The sequence below is a fragment of the Hipposideros armiger genome, unplaced genomic scaffold, assembly GCF_001890085.2.
Source record: "Hipposideros armiger isolate ML-2016 unplaced genomic scaffold, ASM189008v1 scaffold_823, whole genome shotgun sequence".
In the NCBI taxonomy this organism is placed as follows: Eukaryota; Metazoa; Chordata; class Mammalia; order Chiroptera; family Hipposideridae; genus Hipposideros; species Hipposideros armiger.
This window is the reverse complement of record NW_017732173.1, coordinates 649,501-674,195: the sequence shown is the minus strand read 5'-3', so window position 1 is coordinate 674,195 and position 24,695 is coordinate 649,501. Positions and strand designations below refer to the sequence as shown.

General features: G+C 34.1%; 1 protein-coding gene across 3 annotated transcripts in view; it reads left to right on the top strand.

Moving 5' to 3' along the window:
* Positions 1–24,695, top strand: part of TBC1D5 (TBC1 domain family member 5) — a 447,679-nt gene that overhangs the window by 53,094 nt on the left and 369,890 nt on the right. For all 3 annotated transcript variants that reach the window (XM_019629011.1, XM_019629009.1, XM_019629010.1), the window contains exon 2: positions 11,259–11,390. In XM_019629011.1, the coding sequence (XP_019484556.1) occupies positions 11,294–11,390 (97 nt within the window). In that variant the 5' untranslated portion in view covers positions 11,259–11,293. The remainder of the gene's footprint in view (positions 1–11,258; positions 11,391–24,695) is intronic.

Sequence of the window (24,695 nt, the reverse complement as noted above, 5' to 3'; positions counted from 1 at the left end):
TTGTCCCTATAGCATACTCCAAGATGCTTTTAAATAATTTTGATTTGTTTGCTTGTGTGTAGGAACAAGTACAACTCAGTCCTCATGCCTGGGACTTATACTATATTGTGTCTTTTGGGTTTTATTTATTTGTTGAATAATTAATTTTTACAAGTTTTTGTATAATAGTACCTTGGAGTATAGATGAATAAAACACATCCTCTGTCCTTAGAAAGAGTAGAGGTTAGTGGAACACCAGCCATTATACTAAAGAATGGTTAACATTAGCTTGGAGTTATACAGGAGGAAAATGGGCATCTGAATTAAAATGGGGAAGGAATGTTAAGGGAAGGTGACTTTTGAGCTGAATCTTAAGAACAGGTAGCAGTTAGTTAGGCAAAGAAGGTGAGGAAAGGAGTGGCAGGCAGAGGAGCCACATGTATGGAAGTTCTGAGGTCTGCACTTTGACAGCTGAAGAAAGAGCTAATGTGGAGAAGCAGCAGGAGATGTTCCCTCCTCTACTTAAGAGTATTCAGGGGCTTCCCCTGCCCTGAGGAAACTAAGTGTGGGCTATAAGCCTTGCCTGATGCTGTCTCTGTCTACTTCCTGAGCCTGACTCCTTACAACCTTGCATGGAATGCGCATGCCGCCTGTCCGTCTGTCCTCTGCGCCCTCGCACAGGATGTTCCCTCTGCCTGGAGCGCCCTTCCTCCCTTCGTCGACTCCATTCTTACTCTATTTACAATCCGCACCACATTTTACTTATCAATATAACCTTTAAAAGGTGTAGTCAGTCATACACCTGCTGTCTTCTTATGAAGAATTTTTAATATTGATTATTGTCAGTAAACTACAACATGAATCTTGGTTCCACTGCAGGTTTTATTATATGTTCCCATGCATGATCTTATTGAGGCCTCATGTCAGTCACGAGATAGGTATTACATGAGATTAACAAACAGATAAAATTTGTCTTTAGTTACAAAATGCTATCCTTTAGCTCGAATTTAATTTCTTCTAAAGAGAAAAGAGATATTTGAAATAAAAGTAAAAATATCTTTCAAAACAAGTAGACATAGTTAGTTATATAGCATACCTTCTATTTGTTTGTGTATGTGTATTTTTAATAAAACTGACTTAAAAGATTAGCCACAAGATGTCATCTACTTGATGTCAAATATAAACCAGATGTTATACTATATAAAATACTTTCAAAGTCTACTTTTATCCTTGAAATACTATTCCATATTTTTGCTAATAGACATACAAATACTTGGAAATTTTAATGGTTAACTTTTTTCATGAACTTGTTTAATTTGATTAATTGCAATCATTGGTTTATGACATATTCTAATCATTGGCCTATGAATGGTCCTTTTATTATTTACTTACAGGGGATTAACTTTGTAAAGGTTGCACATTGTATAATAATTAGTAATACAGTTACTAGTTTCTCAGAATCTAAATCTTTACAGTTGAAATATAAGGGCTTTTGACAGTCACACCCACTGTACTACTATACTTAAGAGATAATCTCTAGTTTCAGCCCTGAACAAGAAGTGAGTTATTTTTTCCTGTAAGTGGATGGGGTTGACTCACAGAGCACAGATTACAGGCTAGGTAAAATACACAGATTTCTTGCTGTCTTGGTCTTCTGTGGTTTCAGTGGGGAAAGGGAAGATTTCTAGCCAAAGGGCAAGGTTAAATATACCAGGGGTGCCAAAAACATGTATACAGGTGGGCACTTTGGTTAGCTTTGCTCAAGCAATAGTTCACTGTAATCAGAAGTGTCTGGATGCTGATGGTAACCACTTTGAGCACCTCTTGTAATTGCAGAAGTCAAACATGACTTGTATTCATCTTTAGTTATCAGTATGTATTGAGTATTAACAATTTTAATAGTTTTTTCCTTTCTTAAAATATGTATACATTGTTTGGGCACCCTCTGTATAACAGTATCCCATATTGTTTAGGATGTGGCGAGTGAAGATGGCAGAAGTGTGTGTGGGGGTATCTGAGAGCCTGTTGGTCCACAGGGAACTCGGGCTCTCTTCTTCCATCCTGTGTTTCTGAGCATGTGCTGAACAGCAGCACAGACCAAGTGTGTGTTCAGCTGCCGCGGGCTCTCTCCCAAGGGACGGCCCTGGGTCTGGTGCTGACTCGCACCTAGAGGGACTGGTCTGTACTTCTTTAAAGTAATTATTACTAGAAGATCTTAATTATCTAATTTCTAGCTTGGTTTATGGGATCTGTTTCACAAATATCTTCAATTCTAATCTCTTTAACATTTATTTTGTGCTAATATATATCCCTGGCATGCACCTAGGAATTTTTTAAAAACTGGTTTAAATTAATAACTGATTTGGATTCAATTAGGTTTCCTCTCATTGTACTTTACTGGACTCTTTCAAACTGTTACCAGGAAGGCCATAATAATAATAATAATAAGTGTATTTTACAGATATGGGAGATATAGTAGTGAATAAAATAGATTTGCATTCGTAGGGCTGATTATAGGAGGGTGATATAATATGTAATATGTGCTAATATGTTAAGTAGAGGTAAATGTTAGAAGAAAAATAAAGCTGGGTAATGAGATGAAGAGTCGGGGAGGATGTATGCTGAGTGTGGGCCTGTGGTCATGGGTGACCTCACAAATAACGGCGTCACATCTGAGCCTGGACTTAGGGAGGGAACCATGTGGATGTCTGGAACTGAGGAAAGTACAAAGGCCCCCTGTGGCAGGAAGTGGCTTGGCACATTTGAGGAACTATAAAGAGGCCATTAGGGCTGGAGGGCTTGAGTGGCAAGAGGAATTGGAGGATTAAAAATCAAAACAGTAGCCGGGGACAAGATCATGTCCAGCTTTGTGAAGGGGTGTTTTATTCAGAGTGAGATGAGAAGCCATTGAACAGAGGTGAGACATGAGCTGAGTTAAATTTTCAGTGGATCCCTTGGGCTGCTGTGAGTAAATGGATGGTAGATGGCCGGGGTGGAAACAGGGAGACCTGTTGGAGGCAATTAAATAGGGTGTCAGTGACCTGGATCAGGGTGACTGTGGGTACAGAAGGGTCCGATTCTTGATTTTATTTTGAAGGTGGGATCGGCATGCTTTGCCAGTGGATTGCATGTGCTTCTGGAAAAGCTTTCTGCGCCGACCCGAATTTGATCATGTAGCTGAATGATATTAAGGGGAAGAGTGTTCTCAGCAAAGGAAATCTGGCTGTGCAAAGACCTGAAGTGGAAACGAGCTGTACTTTACTTTAAGGACTAGAAAGAAGTCCTATGTGGCCCAGCATACTGAGGGAGGGAAGAGTGGCATCAGAGGGCGCACTTAGCACGGGCCTGATTTAGGGCCTCTTCACAGACTTTGGATTTTATGCTGAGTATGTTGAGAAATGATTTACAATGAAAAAAAATTGCATTGGATATTATGTGGTAATAGATTGTAGAGGGTGGCTATGTTAGGCTGATTTCAGCTGGCAGTAACAAAATCTCAATTAGGTTCTACAGGAAGGACTCTATTATTACATATACAAGAAGGCTAGAGGTAGGGTGGATCTAGGGTTGATTAATCCAGTGCAATTAAGAGTATACATCTTTGTAATTGAGAAAAACCTCTAGAAGCCTCTGGGCAACGTCCATTCACATTGAATGGCTCATTCCAACCAATCTGGCACAAGAAATTGAGACCATCATGATTGGCTTAGACCAATTAGGACTTATCCCCTGGGTACCTCTCCGGGAGCACATGGCATGAACAAAATTTGGATTTTGTTGGGAAAGCAATCAAGAGTGTTTACAACAGCAAGGAAGAATGGAAGCTGGGAGACCAATTAACAGGGTATTGCAAGAGTTTAGGTCAGAGACGAAGGCTAGGACCTGGGTGTTAGGAGCGGCCATATTCCAGAGGTGAAGCAAATACTTGAGTAAAAACTACTAACTTTCTACTGACATCGCCCATTATGTATGTTTTCTCTATAAGAAGACTCTATTCTAATGCTGTTGACAGAAAGGTAGATCAAATTTAGTACCTTATACTGTAACTATTAGCATTCATGGCTTGATGTTGCCATGCGGGTTTTTGAGGTACAGCACAGTGAGGGAAATCCTGCTGTGAAGGGCAGGCAGAAATTACTTCTGGTTCTGGTCCATAAAGCAAAAGTTGTGTGCTCAAATGATGCATAGGATTTCCAAAGTGACTAGGGAAGGCCTCATGAGGAGGAAGAGAGGTACAGATAAAACTGTGGATGGAGGAAAGAGTAAACGTTTTTGTGTGATAAGCCGCTTTGGCTAGACAGGAGTAGGGGTGCTTCTTAGCTCTTAGCCTTCCCTCTGCCACATCACTGGGTACTGTAGTGATGATGTAATGGGAATCCACAGCATTTGTGGGTTCAATCATTCACAGTTTGGGCTATTTGGTAGTGACTCCAAAGGTCCAGTGTGTCTTATTCATGAATTCTAATTTTGCAGAGGCATATATTATATAAATTATGTCTGCATCCACAGCTTCCTTGTCATTTTATTTTCTCACTAGGTACACATTTACTCTCAGATGGTGATTTGGGAAGGCACATATACCTTGCAAGTATAAAGGGCCTATTAAAATTTTAATCCTAGATTTTGAAACAGCTTGCATGGGAGAAAGGTAAACTAGAATGCTTTGCATTACATTGTAATGAACGTAACAATAAAAACTTTATCCTATAAAAATCCTGGTTTAATTTTTCTTAACGACATTTATTAAGTCATTCGAGTTGGTTTTACCACTAACTGTGCGACCTTGAATAAGTTACTTAACTTGTCTGGTTTCCTTACCATACATGGGGATAATAGCATCAACCACACAGAGTTGTGCAATTAACATGAGTTTATATGTAAAAGTGCCTAAGCAGAGCTTACTACCTAATAAATGCTATGTTTTTGTTGTTGTTATTATCATTAAATTAAAAGTGCTATCTTTTAATAAAGCTTCTTTGGGTTTTCTAGCCCTACCACTTACTAATAGCCAAGGAATAAATGTTAGATCCACATGGACTTTTAGAAAGATCTCCCTATAATTGGTCAGTCATATGCTTATGAAAACACCTAAGGCCTTCCCAGATTTGCACCAAAGGGAAGTTTTTTGTTTGTTTTTTGACAGAGTGTTTGATTTGATTTGATACTTATGTGAAGAGTAGCCATTTATTTCTTTTTCTTATTCTTAGTATCATTATCAGTTTAATATAATTGGCCAAGTTATTATGTTTTTTTCTTTTCAAATATTTTCAAGGTTTTATGTTTTCTCTTTTCAAATATTGCTCATTCTTTTTGCAATCCTTAATGTTTGTTATGGTTACCTTGATTTTATGAAAACCTGACTGTATAGCTTGATAGAGGTGGAAGCTATGTAAAATCGGGGGAGTAACAATAAGAAATAGGATTTTCGTGGCTGTATAATAACAAAAGGTTTGGTCACTAGGCTGAGCTACTTGCCCAAGTTTTGCATCTTGACCATCTGTTCCGGAGAACTCTGAAACCATATAAGGTTGTACTGTGGACAGCTTTTTGTTAGGCCAGTTTAACTACTCTTTTTAATGCTCGATTTTCTCTTGGTTTATAGGGTAACAACTGCCACTTTCTAGCGTTTGAATATTGAGAGGCCAAGTATATTCTTATTTTGTAATATAAAATATTTAAGCTCACCTGTGAACCTTTCATATATTATGTTCTACATATTTCTGATTATGTGTATTGTTTATGAATCTAGTAATTTTACAGTGGATTGTTTAATCATCTTGTTCTGATAGCCCAGAAATTGTAAGGATTAAATTTGTTTTAATTATCTTTTGATCATTATTTTTAGTATATAGACCCTTATTGTAGTTCTATACCTATTTAATAGTACAGTTGTGTCGTTTCAGGACTTTACCAATGGGTGATATTTAATATTGAATGACATGTATTAAGACAAATGCTTTTATATATAATTTATTTGGCATTGTAAATGCATTTATCTTGTGAGAAACAGACCCCCTGTTGTCAGATGAAGTATTCTGGAAAGGTTTGGAGTAAATAAATAATAAAACTACTTTGATATACAATCTAACCAATATTAAATATTAAGACATTCAGATGATTGATTTTAATACTTAATTACCTTATTTAAAGTCCAACGTAGCCCCGCTGCATTAAAGATTGGCAGAATGTAAAAATAGAACTTAATTCTTTCTCTTCCTTTGTTTTCTTTTTCCCTCCCTCCCCTGCCATTTCTCTCCTTTTCTTCCTTCCTCCTGTGCTACCTCCTTCTCCCCCTTATAATTAAGACTTTAAAACATCATTTCCACAACCAAATTTACTTCAAGCTACCAACATTTCTAAATAAAAAAGTATTTTTTGTCAATTCTATAGATAATGTTCAATTACTCTGTCTCTTAATTATGAAAATATAGCTTCTATCAGTTTCATGCTTTTATAGCCAAGATGTCATATTTTTGGTTATATACCCATCATGGTAAATGCATGCTACCTGTAACAGATACTTATTCATGTTATATCTTCTCCCCCTTCCATAATTTTGCTCTGGAAATAGTTTTTTTAAGCGCTTTGATATGCTTTTCATACAAGAGATATCTTTATGTAAAGTAATATTACTCTGTCATTTCAGTGTTAGGCTTTTAAGTTTACCATCAGTCAAGAATTTAAATGAATGAAGTATGCTTGTATGAGCTTTCTGAATATGGATGTCTTTAGAAGACACAATTCAGAATGCTAATTCTGTGCCAGTGTGTTAGAAACAGCGAAAGAAGGAATACAAGCTGAAATGCACAGAACTTCAGATTCAGAGGGAATAAATTATTTTTCTAAAGGCTGTGATTATATGATGCCATTGTAAAAGAGAAAATTTTTTCAGCTAACCTATTTTGTCTGTACAATGCTAATAATTTGAAATTTTCAGTAAGAGAATGCTTGTATTGCTTCAGTTTACATGAAAAATAATGCTGTTTTGTAATTTTATTAATATACTTAAAAACTGTTTTCTAACCTTTAGTGCTAAACTCTTACCCTTTCATTAAATATTAATTATTTCACAAGACTTCCTTTCTTACAGACAGATCAGTTTTATCTTAAGATTTAATACTGCAAGAACCGGATTTGTGAAGCCAATACAACTGTCGGTAGGGTAGGATTAGCCTTGGATTTTAAATGGCAGTTTCAGCCTAAGGTGTCAATTCCTGTAACCAGGATAGCAATGAGACATATTGCACAACCAATTTTGAGTTTTTGAACTTGAGTTCATGTGAAACAGGAACTGTTATTTATACTAAGTATAGAAAAGAAAGGTACACTGCCTTCTCAGGTCTTGGAAGGTATGTTTTTGTGTTTTCTGAATTAGAAAAAATAAAGTTACTTTATTTTTAAACATTCTTTGAGTGCCATTTTTGTCAATCAGGACAATCTTAGAGACAGCTTGGTATTATTTAGAAAAACTGATATCTATCAATCATGGGTTTGAATAGTCATTTTGTATTTGGTGATTATATATTTTTCTTTCTATATATCTAGATTCTATGTAGAGCAGATTAAAGCATATCAAGTATAGAAGTCTGAGTTTGTAATATAAATATAAAATTGTGGGTTTCAAAATGTTTATGCCTTTTTGACTGTTATAGTGATCATCTTAAAATTTTCAGACCAAAAAAATTTTCCTTAATGCTTTATTTGAATTTTTATCAAATATTTTCTAAGTCTGATACTTATAGGTAAATATTTATTCATATTAGTGATGAAATAAGTATAGATTTATTTGTTTAAAAACCTTTGGTATTCTGCTTTGTAGTAGTCAAATATATCTGCTTGTTGGTATAGTCATAGGCTCAAATTCGAAAATTCTTAAGAAAAGCAGTTTACATTTGAAAGCAACATTATATTGCAATTTTTTAAGATAACCACAATAGCAGTAACCAAAACACTTGAGTGTTGTTGGTATTCTAGAAAGCTAAAATAGCCCTTTGTATTTTAAAACAAAACAAAACAAAACAAAAAAACAAAGTAGCACCTGCTTAATAAGTTACTTTTGAACTGATTATTATTCGAATCCATAATTAAAAGTAGGAACATTATCCAAACTTTTTTTAAAACAGATTTCTTCACAATAACTCTATTTCTATTCAGCAGGTTTGCTTTAATTATAAAAGCATTTCAGTGACTTGGTTTCGATTTATAGGCATAATAAATTAGAATATAGTGAATGCCTGATTGTATAGAATGGCTGTAGACTGTTGTATTTGGTAAATTTTGTATTCTGGTTATTGAATGTTGCCATAGACTTGTCAGTTTCTAAAGATTTATTATTACAGCTAAAGTCAAATGACTTCTTGCACCTAACTTTCTCTAAGGTCAAAAAGATATTAAGTAGCTTTGAGCATTTTGAATGAATGTACGGACATCATCATATTGTAGAGTATTTTATTTTAACTATAGAAGAGTTTCTTTATGTTCTTTTAAAAATATACTTTGCTTGCCACTTGTCTATTTCTCATAAAGTTTAGAATACATACAATTTCCTTATTTGTATATTTTAGGTATGTGAAATCTGTAACAGTGGAAGCATAGTATAAAAATTAGAAATTAAGATAATGATATGAAAACATATAGGATATTAAAGAAATTTTAGGGAAATCTGGCAGTTAACTTGGAATATGCATTTTCAGATGTTTACTCTGTATTTTTAGGAGTATAACAAAATATATAGAGAATCTGAAACTTACATTAAAATAGTTGTCCATGGGCCAAATACAATTTTGAAATGTGTTTAATCTGTTCCACATAGTTTTTAAAATTATTTTTTAAAAATTATTTGCCAATACTTAAAAAGTAAAGAGATTTCACATAAAATTGTGGCTTTCTAGCTTGTCTTGAAAAGTTGAAGCAGTATAAAGATGTTCCAATTGTTCACAGACCCTATCCTCTTATACAGCCTTGTTTTATACCTTCTCTGTTTGTCTTCTTGACTAATGAGAGCCAAATGTAGTGTAGGAGTAAAGAATGTGAGCTCTGGAGCCAAACAGGATGGGTGCAGATCCTGGCTTCAACACCTAACTGCTATAATTGTGTGATGATAGACAAATTACTTAATCTCTCTATACCTCAGTGTTCTCTTTGGTAAAATGCAAATGATGATGAACATACATCATAGCGTCGTTGGGAGAATGAAATTAAGTATATATGAAGTATTTAGAGTGGTTTTTGTTGGCATGTATTCATCGCTCAGTAGATATTCACTATAATTAATAATGCTTTTTGCCTGACCCCATTAGACATTTGAGTTTGGTGATCCTTACTTCTCCATATTAGAGGACTTGATTTCTTTTGATTAGAATTTATCGGATTCTGTTTTATAATATAACTTGGTCATCTCCATTTTGCTATGCTCTACTATATATTATGCTCCAGTTCCTTCTGTATAGTATTAAATATCAAAAATTCAGCTGAGTAAAATTGAGGATCTAATTTGCTTTATTCAGTGATTCGTGAATCCAGCAGCATCCCATCTAGCAAATAGAGGGGAGCTCCAAGTTGCTGTACAAATGGAAGCCTTGTATCGGTAGAAGGGGAAAAGAGATTGTTTCAGACTGAGGTAACCCACCTGTGGGGGATGGAAGGGGATTGATTACCTCACTGGGAGAAGCTGAAACTGCAATTGTTAGGTATTAAGTCTTGGTTTGCTGATGTGGAACTTAGCAGAAGTGACTCCATTTTGTGTCTTGTTTTTTTCTGTTTTTTAAACAATTGTAAATATTCAATATATGTTGAGTGATTTGCACACATAAGCAGACACTGACAACTGTCTAGATTTATAGACTTAGGATTTATATCTTTAGAAATTCTTACTCTATGTCGGCAAGGAAAGTTTTCTGCTTTTCCTAGTGTTAGTTTTGCCTAACCTTCTGCTTCTGTTAGTGTAGTTTGAAAGTTCAAAAGTAATATAATTTAAAAAATCTTTGTTTAAATTAGAATTGTTTATAAAAATGAGAATTGAGGAGGAAAACCTTCAAAATGATAGAAGAAAATATAACTGGTTATTTATATAATCTTGCCTTTGTAGGCATAATACCAGAGGCAGAAATCATGAAGGAGATTTGGGTGCATAAAAATGAAAAAAATTACTTGTCACAAATCACCATATATTTTGAAGACAGACACACTCTGAGAAAAATATATGTATCATTTAACAAAGGTTCAATATCCTTAATATTTAAAGCATGTTTACAAATCATGAAGACAATCATAATAATAAACTTCATCCACAGAAGACAATAAACAGATATCAAAGAAAACATATGACATCTTTAGTAATCTCACTAGTTATCAAGCGAATGCAGTATAAAATTTGTTGCACTTGTCCAAAAAAAAAAAAAAGGAATTACTTATTCCCGCTATTAATGAAGGTCCATGAGGAATGAATCATTACGTACAAATCGTTCTAGAGCACAATTTGCCAAAAACTTATCAAAAAATCTTATTTTTTTAAAAAAATATATGTTTTGGTCTAGCAGTTGCACTTATAGAATTTATCCTAAGGCAGTAATCACGAATGTGACACAAAGATAAGATACTCATTGTGAGGCTGTTTATAGTATTCAATAACTGAAAACATCCTAATTGTTTCCTAATAAGGAATTGGCTACATAAATTGTTATAGCTGTGTAATGGAATACTAGGGATGCACTAAAAGTGATAATATAGACTTTTTATGGGAAGGAAAATACAATAATTTATATAATCAGTATGTTTAACACATTAATGTTTTAATGGATCACATTAAAAATATGCATATTTTAAATGTCCAGAACAAAGACAAGAATGGGTTTGTATAGCAGTAATGCTAATAGAATTATGAGTAATTTCATTTTGCTTTATTTTCAACATTTTGAAACTTTCTATTGTAAATGTATTGTTATTTTGGCAGTAAAACAAAAGTATGTTACAGATGTGACAATTTAACGTACAATTCAACTTTTTATGAAGTTTATTGACAATAGATGTGATTGAACATTGAGGTAAAGGTTACCAATAAAATTCAGATTTGGGGAGAAATTGTTGACATGGAAATTTAGTCCCCCTTTTTCATTTTTTTTGCATATGCCTACTGATATGTGGTAACAGTCCCATGAGTCTGTGGAAATCTTGTTACTGTCTGTAATGCCTATTTAATCATTTCAGCCTTGTATTTATTCCCAGTCATAGCAGAAAGAAAAAAAATATTCATCATTTTTTTTCTGTTTTTCGTCTTCCAGGTAGTCACTGTTGGTGACATTGTCCAGTTTTCACAATGTATCATTCCTTATCTGAAACTGCACATCCTCTGCAGCCAGAAGAACAAGAAGTGGGCATTGACCCCTTGTCGAGTTATGCAAACAAGACTGGAGGTGAGTTTTGCATGCAGACGTGTTCTGGGGTTCCTGGGAAACCTAACAGAGGGTCTTGGGTTAGCGCTGCCTGCAGTGTGTACGTGTTCTCGAGATGAAGCTGAGCAGGGCAACTTTTAAGAACATTTCCCTGAATAGGTACAGCATACTCTGACACCAGTGAAGAACACAAAAGGTCAACTTTCAATTATACACAGAAGCATTAGCCAAATGTTTAATGCACTGTCATGCATTTTTTAAAAACCATCAACTTAAACAACTACTTCATCGCAAGGATGTTGAAATGCAGAATCGCCTCTGTCAAACTTCTTTTAAAGAAGTCTGAGATTTTGGTGTTGATTTTGCAGAGATTTTTTTTTTTCCCCCTCCAATAAGTTGAGATTATTTCAAGATAAAAGACTTGACGGCTTCTCCTTTCTTTTTTTTCTTAAATAATTGAAATTGGTGTTGTACTTTTAAAGATCTATGCATTGAAATTATTAAAAGATAGATTGTTAAAAGGTAAATTGCATTCAGGACCTACCTTATAAAAATTTATCAAATGTGTATGCGTCAGAACTCTGTATTATTTTCTCAGTATTAGTAATAATATAGTATCTTAAAAGGAAATGCGTTGGTGAGAATTCTTGAAGCCTTATCCTTTTTTTGTAACTAATTCACTAAATATTTGATAAAGTTGATTTATTGACTCAAGTAACTCCTTGTACTTTTTCACTCATGAAACACATCAGGGTTATGAGATCTATTTTAAAAATCATAATTAGTCAAAGTAATTCACATGTATTTTGTGTACTTCAAATACATTTTCTAAAATATTGATATAAAGCTCTACCATTAACTCATGTTTTGGGAATTTTAAAAATGATTCTTTAAAGTGGCCATTTTTTTAGTATACAAGCTCTTGATTTTATGGAGTGTGTTTTGAAAACAGTATAATTTGCCATACAACTTTTTTTCATGATTTTATTTTTATATTTGCTTTTATTTAAAAGGTCTCAAAAATGCTGTTTAAGGTTTTAAAATATGAAAAGTAATAAGAAAAATTATTATTGTCCCATTTCAGTTTTAGCATTTTGAAATCTTCAGTGGTAAGAACAATATACTACCTTCCCTAGTGATTTTTATCTTAAATATAATAGCTGTAAGAACCGTTCATAATTAAATAAGTCGAATTATTTTGCAAATGCTTATATAAGTGGGTATTTTAAAAGTGAATATGTTCTTGTGCTATAAGTATATAAAATAGTTTCACCAAAATTTTCTGGTTTATATCCTTATTTTGGAGTGTAGGGTTTTTTTAAGTACATATTTTTCTTTGGTCTAGTTCATTAACTATTGAGGCTGTTCAGTTTTTTAAAAACTGGTTAAAAAACATTTTAAATTAATTTTATCCTTTATTGTTGCAGGAATGAGTAGTTACCTTTACTGAACAGGATTTTCGTTTATATCCTAGCCTAGCATTTCTATGACATACAAAGTTATTAGGACTGAATTGATGTTTAAAAGTGCCATTAATTCATTTACCCCAAATGTTCATTAACAATGTAAATGTATGCTGATGTTCTATGAGACAAGGAAGTGACTAATGACTCTTCCAACTAACAACACTTAAAATGAATAGAAACTTTAGATAGCTAATCTTGAAGTAATCAAGACCCTCATTCAGCTTGGCATCTCTGTATGCTCTAAAACAGCTGTCAACTGTTAAAAATATATACAAAACACACATACGCGCACACACACACATGCAGAAAGAAAGATATGTAAATATCTAGTTCTTCAAGCCATAAAGGTTACTAACCGTAGTGGTTTTTGTGCATTGTATATGTAAATATTTTATATAAAGCATCTATCTCATCTTTTTAGAGTTCCTTTTTGCAGAAAAACATGTGTTGCATTTTAATGGGGTTGTCATATTTACTCGAAAAATGATCACCTTTCTAGTATATTTGTTTATTTTAATATACGTCTTTCATGGGGTTTTCCATGTATTTGAAGCCTTTTACACATTTTTCTCACAAGGGAATTTGTGGCAACTAAGTGATTCATTTTGTGAGTAGTCAAACACTGGGTTTAATCAGTGGTTTCTCTGTGTACAAGTCGTTTTTGTAATTCCTGTTATAGATTACATAAATAAACAAATAAGTCTTTAATGTCTCAAATCTGAATTTTAACATTCCTAAAGAAATAGTACCTTACTGAGTTAAATGATTCTGAGTATTCTGGAAAGCATTAGCAGAAATACCCACATAATAGGAATGATAGAAAATGGTGTATCATTGGTCATTTTCATGAATGGTTGTGGAAAGTGGGTGAGGGCAGAAAAAAGAATTGTTTGGATATATACATGCAAAATATTAGGGCATATATTCCACGTGAATTAAACTTTTTACTGCTTGAATTGCTTTTTCAAATAGAGACAGCATAGAAAGTATGACATTTTCTCTGTGACCTATTAAATCTGGTTATATACGTAAATTACCACCTTAAATTTCAAGATCTTGGAAAAAAGGGTATTAATTAATAATTGACAAGATACCTGTAATATAGTTGAAACCAAAAAAAAAAAGCAAAAATGTTTGTTCAACTATTCATGATTCTTAGCATGTAACGTTTAATGATCAATTAAATGAAAAAAGTAATCACTTTATTTTAAACTGAAAAGAACAATATCGAGATTAAGGGAAACTTAACCTATTAATAAATAACATTTCTGGAATGACTAGTTGTTTTCACAAGCTTATAAGAGATTGGAATGTTATTCATGATGACAGAACATTTTCCTCTATTAGGTCTCTTTAGAGACTAGCATTTTGTTACATACTGCCAGAGTTTTTAGCTTCAATTTTATATGCCTTCTTACTTACAGCTTTTATAGTATTCAGATAATTACGACTTAATGTATTGCCTTTTTATATAATGTCTGTTTCAAAGCTTTCTTTCTATCTTCATGTATAAAATATTTAGTAACCTACTTTAAATAAAAATCCAAGACATTCAGAATATCCTGCCTACTCCATTTTTACCTCCTGTAATTTTGTTTTTGTTCCAAATCTTTTTTTTCCTGTTATAATGGCATAGAGTTTTAGAGCTAGAAGGGAGTTGCCTGCCTTTATTGATGAATAAATTGGTAATAATTATAATAAAATATTGATATAATAAAATGATGTGGTCCAGTTAGGATCTTTTACATTGCTTTCCATGTAGTAGAAATCAATTTAGATTCGAGTAAAAGATGAATTTGTTCTGCTGAAGATACCTGGCCAAAGTATAGGATGCTGTCTGAATCGTCCTACTCACTTTACATCCTGCCCTTGGTTTAATTGGCTGTAGTCATCTTAGGAAGGAAAAAAAAAACTTTCTTTCCTGGCTTACAGCTCTTCAGTGGTTTTCCATTGCACTAATAATAAAATCCAAACTCTAGACCATGATGTTCATGGCTGTCTTGCTAAAGATTCAAAAAAATAGATGCCTCCCCTGGACAGTCATTGTGCCTAAACACAGTGCTTTTTATAATCTAAGAACCCATAGTCTTGAGTGCATACTCTATATTTCAAATAAACTGACTGTGTACTCTATACTAAACTGGCATGAGGAATGGAAGGAAAGTTATGGTAGTGTTTGAAAAGTTCAAAATCAATGGAAGAGGAGTCCTGTGGTCTTAGAACTTTGGAGGAGATGCAGTGTAGAGCCAAGATGGAGGGATTTGTAGACAGAGAGAGTCATTATGTTCATCGTAATAATAGGAAAGAAGGGAAAAAGACGTTTAGGTACAGTAAGTTCATTAGTTCGATGGCAGAAAGTTCAATGAAATATCATTGATGTCTTAATCTCTTTTTTGATAAATTAGTGTGAGGTAATTTGTTGAAAGAGGGATAAGATGAAGGATTTGAAGACTTGTGGAGAATGACAAAGGTTAGATTGAGTTGATAAAGAATACATAACACTGGGGGCCTAATATAGATCAGACATCATGATTTATAGGTGATACAAGCTGAAAATTTGTATGATTATGTCCTAGGTGCAGAACTCGGCACCTTGGATTTAGCCAAAAAGAAAAGCAGGCAGAGGTTTTGTCAGAGTTGTATAGTAGGTAGACCAGTAGGCAAGGAAGTTGATGGTGAAAGAATCCATTGATGGTTTGAGAATGTAAGGAAATTTGCTATCATGGAATGGGGGTTCTAAGAGGGTAGCATAGAAAGTTGTGGAAGGGATGGAGTTAGAGGAGGTGAAGTAGAGAATAGTATGGTGATGGGATTCATGAAGGGGGTATTGGAACAGTACGTAAGTGGTTTTTTGTTGTTTTAATTAAAGTTTATTGGGGTGACAATAGTTAGTAAAGTTGCATAAGTTTCAAGCGTACAATTCTATAACACATCATCTATACATCCACATTGTGTGTTTGCCATCCAGAGTATTTAAGTGTTCGATAAATATATTAATTCGAGGAAACATTGTTTAATGGTAGAGCCAGTAAACCAGCTCAATACCTTCATTAGTTCTGTGCAATAATTTAGATCTACATTGATTTGGATAGGTTTAGGTCTGAAATCTTCTTTTTTTAATTTTAAATATATATTTTTAGAGCAAATTTAGATTCTCAGCCAGATTAAGAGGAAGGTACAGAGATTTCCCATATAACCTCTATTCTCACACATGCACAGCCTCCCCCGTTGTCAACATCCCCCATGAGAGTGGTAGATTTGAAATAATTGATGAACTTACATTGACACATCATAATCACCCCAAAATCCATAGTTTACATTAGGATTCACTATTCTATGGGTTTGGACAAATATATAAAGATGCATTCATCATTATAAGTCTCATACAGAGAATTTTCACAAAATCCTCTGTGTTCTATTTGTCCTCCCTCCCTCCCATGCCCACCCTTCCACCCGGCAACCACTAATCTTTTTACTGTATGCATACCTAGTTTTGCAAGAAGTATCTTTTTAATAAAAATAAATTCTCTCTCGATATCAAGGAAAACAGGAAGTTTAGGTAGAGGAAGAACTATAAGTAAGTCTATAAAGACGTCAAGGAACGCAGTAGCTTTGTTGAAGATAGGTTGTTAAATAAATGAGTGACTTAGAAGTCCTTAAAAAGGGGTGGCCAGGTGGCTCAGTTGGGTACAGCGCAGGCTCTAAACAACAGGGTTGCCACTTCGATTCCCACATGGGCCAGTGAGCTGCACCCTCCACAATTAGATTGAAGACAACTACTTGACTTGGAGTTGATGGGTCCTGGAAAAGCACACTGTTCCCCAATAAAATTTCTAAAAAAAAAAGTTCTTAAATGACAGTAACAAGGGAAAAAAATGGATGGTTTTTAAAATGTCTCTTTAAAAACAGATTTTAAGTGGTATGGCAATAAGTGGAAGTGAAATAAGAGAACAGTCAACATGCCATGTCCAGTTCCTGTAAATCAAACTGTCCGAAAGAAAGTGGGAAATGAGCAACTTCAGTTTGAAAGGCCATGAGTTAGAGATCTGAGCGTCATTCTTTAGATATATCAGCTCAAAGTATGAAATAGATAAGAAATCCAAAGAAAGAGAAAGAGCTGAGAACTGCTTTATAGGAATTCTCCATTCTTAGTAATTGGATAGATGGAGCGGTATTTTAACATTAGAAGAATCCTCAAAGTAGGGAAAAGATAGAGGGTCACTGAAATTATAGAAGCTACAGATATGAGTGCTTCCAGAAGTTGCAAGTGGTCAGTGCTTCAAGGATTGCATAGGTTAAAGAGAATAAAAGGAGAAAATATATGATTTGGTGATTGGAAGAGTATTGATGATCTGTAATTAGTGGTTAAGCCATTTTCAAGATACTGCTAACTCACTTGAGTGGATGGAAATGAACTCAAAGTCTGATTCAGAATTAACATAAAAAGATAGTGGTTAAATATCAGTGATAAAGATTTAAATGGTGAGGAAGATTCAACTTACTTTTTAATATTAGATTTAGGTGATTACATGTGGATTTTATGTTCTTTTAGTGAATTGCGATTTAGCAAGTTAAGTTGTACATTTTAACAATAACAATGAGCTTAGCGTTGGTAAAATATAGACTCTCGGAATAAAAACAAAACAAAACAGTCTTCTGGTTTCAATTCTGATCCTTTTTTCATTGAGTTATCCATTCCTTATTCATTGTATCTGGCTTTTAGTTTTATTTCAAATTTTCTGTTGGCTTGGCAATTCCCTTTTTTCATTTGAAGAGATAGGCTCCTTTAGAATTACTTGGCCCGGCCAAGTTGGTTAAGCTCTTGCTCAAGAGTGTGAGCTCTGAGCAACAGCGGTTCAAGTCCTGGCCTGAGCTAAGTTGCCAACAGGTGGCAGGATGGCTTTAGAGTTGGGGTTGTGTGAAGAGTCACCTTGTGGCTATACCTGGATATTGATTGTTCCCAGTGTCCTAGGAACAAAGGAGACCTCACTGCTGGCCCTGGTGGCAGACAGAAGCAGCCCTGCAAAAATTGTCATCACGATGCTCTTGGGTCAAGTTGGTCTGCAAAGGAATATCCGTACCTTAAGATATTTTCGCACCATGGTTAGTCAGCCTTTATAACATTCTTGCATCACCAAAAATGAGTGGTTTTGTAGTGATGGGTTTGGTTGGTTGGGTCTAGGCATAACTAGAGCTAGATATAGGTTATTTAGAGTGACAGTATTATCTTAAAACTTTAGAAAAACAAGAATGAAGAAAACCCACTTTAGTGAAGGGACTTACAGTGGATTTCTTCTCAAAGATGTATATTGGTTGTTTTCTGCTAATTATTAGTGGGCCAGAAAAGATGGTACAGCCAGAGTTTAGAATTTTTAAATAATGAGAAACCCAACTCTCAGCTCACATGGCTTAGAAAAGTATATCAGAATTATCACTTGGATTCTCACAGGTTGCAGCTCCTTTTTATTCATTTACATATTAAAACAGATTTCTGCCCCATGGCTTACTAGTGAAATGAATAATTAGTCCCTTGCAAATACAATTCTCTACGTCCCTTGTGCTTCTCTTAACTCCTTTCATAGTGTTAACCAATTTTAAAAACTATCTACCTAAACTACTGGTTATAAAGATTACCGGCTTTCTTACTTTGATCTTACCCAATCAGAGGAAAGAACTGAATATAAAAGGAGGATGAGGGGAATGTAAGAAAAAATTTAAATCTTACTTTGGGAAAACAATCCAGGACTTCTTCAATCCCTCCTCTGTATTTCCTCTAGTGAAGTTCCTAAAGACCTATTTTTCCCAAGTTCATGTCTTAAAATTATCTTCCTACTTTGCTGCATAACAATCAGCTATATAATAAAACAGCTAGGAGTATTTTTTAATATAGCTTGTGTATTTTGGTAAAATTCTCTTCACGTTTAATAGTTTTTTTTAACATTTTGATATCATTATACTTGGATATTTATAAATTTTCTTATAGACTTAAGTAAAGCCCACTGTGTGTGTTTCACTTTAGGGGATTTAAAAAAGTTATGATTATGTATTCCAATGATCTTTTTAAATAGCAAGGACAGAAAAGTCAGTTTAATGCAGAGTTTTAATCTGTATTACACTGACAGATCTTGGTAGCTACTTTAGCATATTTTAACAGTTAGAAATTATATGTAATTTGTGATGAAAAAAGATGTCTGCTTTGTTGTGACATTTTTATGATTTCTCTTCTTCTTCGTGTTTGTAAATATAGGTTTTGCTGTGGTTTTCTCAGACATTGTTCTGTTCTTAAAAGATGTCTTCACCAAAAGCGTGGAGAATGCACATTGCTTTATTGATATATGATTAACCTGAGCTCGAGTATTTTTTATTCTTAGCTTATATTCCTTAAGAATAGAAAATTAGTTCAATTGGTTTACCTTCACTATACTTGTGCTGTAAGGAGGGCTTACTTGTTAATCAAATAGATGTTTTGAAATAAGAAATCTTTTTTCATATTACTTGTACTTTACTCTGGAGTTTGACTACACTGCTCCTTGAATTTCATGAGAAGGAATCCCACATGAGGAATATAGGAAAACACAAGGGAAGAAACATTATGTTCGCTTCAAGCTGTTTTATTTTCACATTTTTGGAAAATCGGAGTGTTTTAAATGGAAGAAACTAAGACGTTAGTAAATCATAAAAATTGTAATATCTCAAGTTAGTTACTTTAAATGGTCATTTCCTTTCATTACGTTTCCAGTATTAAAAATATAATTTACTTGAGTCTTTGGAAATGATCTGATATCCTACCATTTGGTAATTATTGTATTCCTATAAATTACATTGATAGTTTGTCTTTCCCGAACTTATAAATCTATTTAATTTTAGTCAGAAAAACCACCCACTAGCCTTGATTTACCAACAGATAAAACAGTGAGAATTTACTTCTACTAATTCATGTCACATATATGGCAATGTGTCAGCTAATTAATCATTTACATTTGGGGGCATGTGTAGTTAAATAGTAATTCTCTGACTTTCTCTTCTCTCCTTCTTTCTACTTCTTCCAAATGTAGAGAAACTTAATGACCTTTGACTTCCTAGCATTTTTGTTCAGTGACAATTTTAATAGAATATGACTGATTTTGACTAAACATAAAACATTACTATCAATTTGAATCTTTAATTAGACTTGTGAATAGATCTATTTTATTGAGCTTAAAGATTTTCAATCAGACATCTTGGCATGTTGGTTGAGAAATGTCACTGATACTTGATGAATGAATAGCGATCATAGAGGCATATATATTTTTATCACAGATAATAAGGCCTGCAGGCCACAGACCTGCTGTTCCTTTATTCATTGAAAAATATTTGTTGATCATCTGATATCTGAGGTTAGACGCTATACAAGTAGACCAAGCGCTTTCTTTCGATGGAATTCATATTTTGGCCTGAAAGAGACAGTAAAAAAAAAAAAAAAGTACCGAAATAAGAAAAAAAATTTAAGAAAGTGATAAACATTATGCAAAGAATTAAAATAGGGTATGTTACAAAGAATGACTGGGTGTGTAATTTAGATTTTCATGGAATACCTCTCTGAGAAGGTGATACATCAGCCAGAAGTGAATGACAGAGAAGGAGCCAGACATGCAAAGGTGGTGAGAGAAAGAGAGACAGACAGAGACAGAGAGACAGAAGGAAATACCAGTCGTCACAAAGGAAAGAGTTCATACAAAGCAAATACCTAGGATAGGAGTAGACTTGTTTGATTTAAGAAATGAAGGATGCCGTTGTGTCTGAGTCACTATGGGTGACGCACAGGATGGGCCTGCTGGACAGGGGCCAGAATGTGAGGATTTTTTAAGTCAAGCTAAGGAGTGTAGATTTTATTCTAAAGACAGTTAACAGCCTGTGTTGTTATCTCTGTTGTACTCATAATTTCTTCTCAAGGATAGGGCTGTACTATTTTTAAATATATATCCTTATGACTTGATAATAGGCATCTAGTAAGTAATGCCTGATTTACACAAAGTTGTAGTGTTTTTAAAGTTTATTTTCATGATGCAGCTCTCTATACCAGTCTTTATTCCTCATTCTCAACATTTTAACTCTTTGTAATGGTGAAGTAATTTCTGCTTAATCTGAGATACAAGAATGCCCTAAAATTAGCCATTTATCTAAAGCCCAGTTACTTCTATATGGCCTATTTTATACAACGCTACCAATATTAAAATAGTAATAGTAAATGCAGTGTAGTGAGACCTTTTCTGTTTGACCCATTGTGTGCACGTCTGTGTGAGACTTTTGGTGGGGGGCATGTAATCATTATTTTCCCTTTGCTGATGTAATGGAAAATTTGCTCCTGTAGGACATATTAAAACAATGTATTTAATGCTCTTCAATTTAATTTGCTAGTATCACAATTAATACAATTAAGGTCACTTGAAATGAAACTATTAACAAATTGAGTAATTTACTTTAACAATGTCAATGTGTTCTCACAATTACATTTGCTTAATTAGTGTACAAGCTATTATTTAATAGCACACTTCACATAGAAAAATGTAATAATGCATTCTTGGCTCCTTATAACAGAAAGAAAGAAACTTTTAATGGACTGAGTGATTTTGTGGAAAAGCTGCTAGATATAAAGTGACAGAAGAGAAAGTACAAAGCCAGAAAGCTAAGCTTGCAAGAATGTAAATAAAACAAATTCTTTTCTTGGTACTTCCCCATACGTGTCCCATTTATCATTGTGTGAATAGCATTGGAAACTTTTAGTGGTAGTTAGGGAAGGGAACATAGATCCTGAAACATTTTGTGTTTGATTTTATCTGGTTTTTGCTTAATTCTGCAATAATATTTGAATTTTTGAAAATCATAAAATAGGTCATTCCTAATTAATCACCCTAATGGAGGGGAACATAATGGTGTAGAATGTTAAAAAGGTAGGAAGCAAAATAATTTATTTCTCATGGCGGCTTTTGTTTTATATTTTAATATGGATATTTCTTACTGAAGAATTCATTTAACTAGCCAGTGAAAAAGTTCTCCTTCTACCCTGTTTACTCTCTGTTGGGATCAGAAGACCCAGGGAAGAATAAATGGTTACATTTCTGTTTCTATATATGCAGAGTAAGAAGGAGGTGAATTGTCAACCAAGTCATAATTAGCAAGATCTGCTCTCTGTAGACATGAGAGCAAGATTTACTGCCATGTGGTCAAGTGGAGATTTTATGTGGAAGGGGGAGATTAAATGCAATCCAGAGAATACAGTGGTCTAACTTTAAAAATCAGTGTGATAATCTTTTTGCCTAATTTTATTTGTTGATTTAAGTTTATATAGCTTTTATCTTCTTCCCCCCCCCTCCCCTTTGGTTAATGACAAAAATTTGTAAAGTTGCAAGTGAAAAAAAGGAAGCAGGCATAAGAGTAATTAGGAAATAAATGTTTAAGTGTAAAATGGAAGACGTTTAGGGAATCCACAGAACTTGAAAAAATTACTATATCTCTTATTTCTAGAAGAGGTTCATAGTATTGTATTTAGTTTTTCAACACTTGTTTATGTGGCATTTCCCCCATTGGCTTTCATTTTATACCCCCAATTCTGAGTTCATTCTACCAGGTTGTTCATAAATCAGATGAGTCAGAATGGGGTAATTTACTAGAGGAATAATCTATTTAGCAACAGTAGAAAATTAGTCTAGGTAATTCTTTAATTAGCGTTTTGAGTTCAGCATGGGTAAGCTTCCAGTTAGTTAGTTGCTGCATATACTACAATAGCAGTTCTCATTTGGCCCTAATTTAATTCTCATTATACCTGGCCTCTAAATTCTATTTTGAACTTTAAAATGATTTGTCTATAGATTCCTTAGCCTATGTAGAGAAATTTAGAAGAGTAACCAGAATCTGATTTTTAAATACTTGTTCTTTAAAATGAAGTAGATTTTAAAGAGACACTGATTTGTTTTATCAAAGAAAGCCAAATGTAAGAAGTTAATTGATTTCTTCCAATTCTTACCTTATGTGGTCTTCATTCTTAACCCTCCTTCTATTTCAAGAGTAACACATTGCCCAAAACTTCTTGAAATAACATAGGAAGCCTTCAAAGTGTTTAATCCATGTCAGGTCTGAGGATTGGTTCAGCTGCTTGTGTCAGGGTTATAGCATTTCAGAAGCACAGTCCCAAGCCTACACAGCAGCCTGTGTTTTCTTGGATTAAGGGAAGTTTTAATGTACGCTCTGAAAGGCCTTCACAGCCTGGTTTTATGCATTTGTTAAGTCACTTTCCAGTGTGACCAGGGGATTCGGTATTAGAATTGAGACCCACCCGGATTAGCAAAAAGAACTTTAAAGGGGAAAAAGGAAAAAGGCTTACAGTTACTGGCTTGGGGCTAGGGAACCCCGGAAAAAGCCCCTAATTATAGTTAAGTGATCTTGACGAAGGAGCAAAGGCAACTCAATAGAGAAAGGATAGTCTTTTCAACAAATGGTGCTGGAACAACTAGATATTCTCATGCAAAAACAAAATACAGAAACCTGCATATACAAAAATGAACTCAAAATGGATCATAAACCTAAATGTAAAATTATAAAATTCCTAGATGACATAAGAGAAAATCTTGGTGACTTTGTGTTTGTTGATGACATTTTACTTTTAGTTTCAAACGCATGTTTCATAAAAGAAAAAATTGATAAGTTGGATTTTATTAAAGTTAAACCCTTTTTCTTTTTGAAAGACACTGTTAAGAGGGTAAAAGACAAGCCACAGACGGGAAGAAAAATCTTTGCAAAATATGTCTGATAAAGAACTGGTATTTAAAAATACACAGAGAACTTTTATAACTCAACAATAGGAAAACAAAAACCCAACTCAAAAATGTGCGATATATCTGAACAGAAATCTCACTGAAGAAGATACATACATGACAAATAAGCATAGGAAATGACGTTCAACAGCAAAGGTCATTAGAGAATTTCAAATTAAAATGCTATACACCTATTAATTTAGAATGACTAAGATCCGAACCACTACAACCTCAAATGCCTGTGAGGATGTGGAGTAACGGGAAACTCTCAGTCACTGCTGGTGGGAATGCAAAGCGGTACAGCCTCTTGGAAGACAGTTTGGCACTTTTTAATAAACTAAGCATACTCTCACCATATGATCCAGCACTTGTACTCTTTTGTATTTACCCAAATAAATTGAAAACTTATATCCACACACAAACCTACACACAGTGTTTATATCAGCTTTACTCATTGCCAAACTTGGAGACAACCAAAATGTCCTTCAATAGGTGAATGGCTAAACTGTGGTGCATGTATACAATGGAATTATTATTGAATGATAAAAATAAATGAGCTGTTAAGCCACAGAAAGACGAGGAACTTTATATGCATATTACTCAGTGAGAGCAGCCAATCTGCAAAGTCTGCATAAATGATACAATGATACGATATTCTGTAAAAGGCAAAAGCCTGGAGACACTAAAAAAATCAGTGGTGGTCACAGGTGGGGTGTGGAGGGAGGAAGGATGAATAGCTGTGGGCCCAGGGGAATCTTTAGGCCAGTGACACTATTCTGTATGCTACTGTAATGGTGGTTAATATGTTATTATATTGGGTTGTGGAAAAAGTCATGACATATTTTTTTCTATGTATTTCGTTGCAAAAATGTGTCATGACTTTTCAGACAACCTAATACATTTGTCAAAACCCATAGAATGTATAACACAAGAGTAAACCCTAATATAAATTATGGACTTTAGTTAATAACAGTGTATCACTATTGATGCATCAGTGTAACCAATGTACCACACCAATGTAAGCTGTGAATATTGAGGGGAAACTATGTGAGGGTTGGGCATGGGGGGTG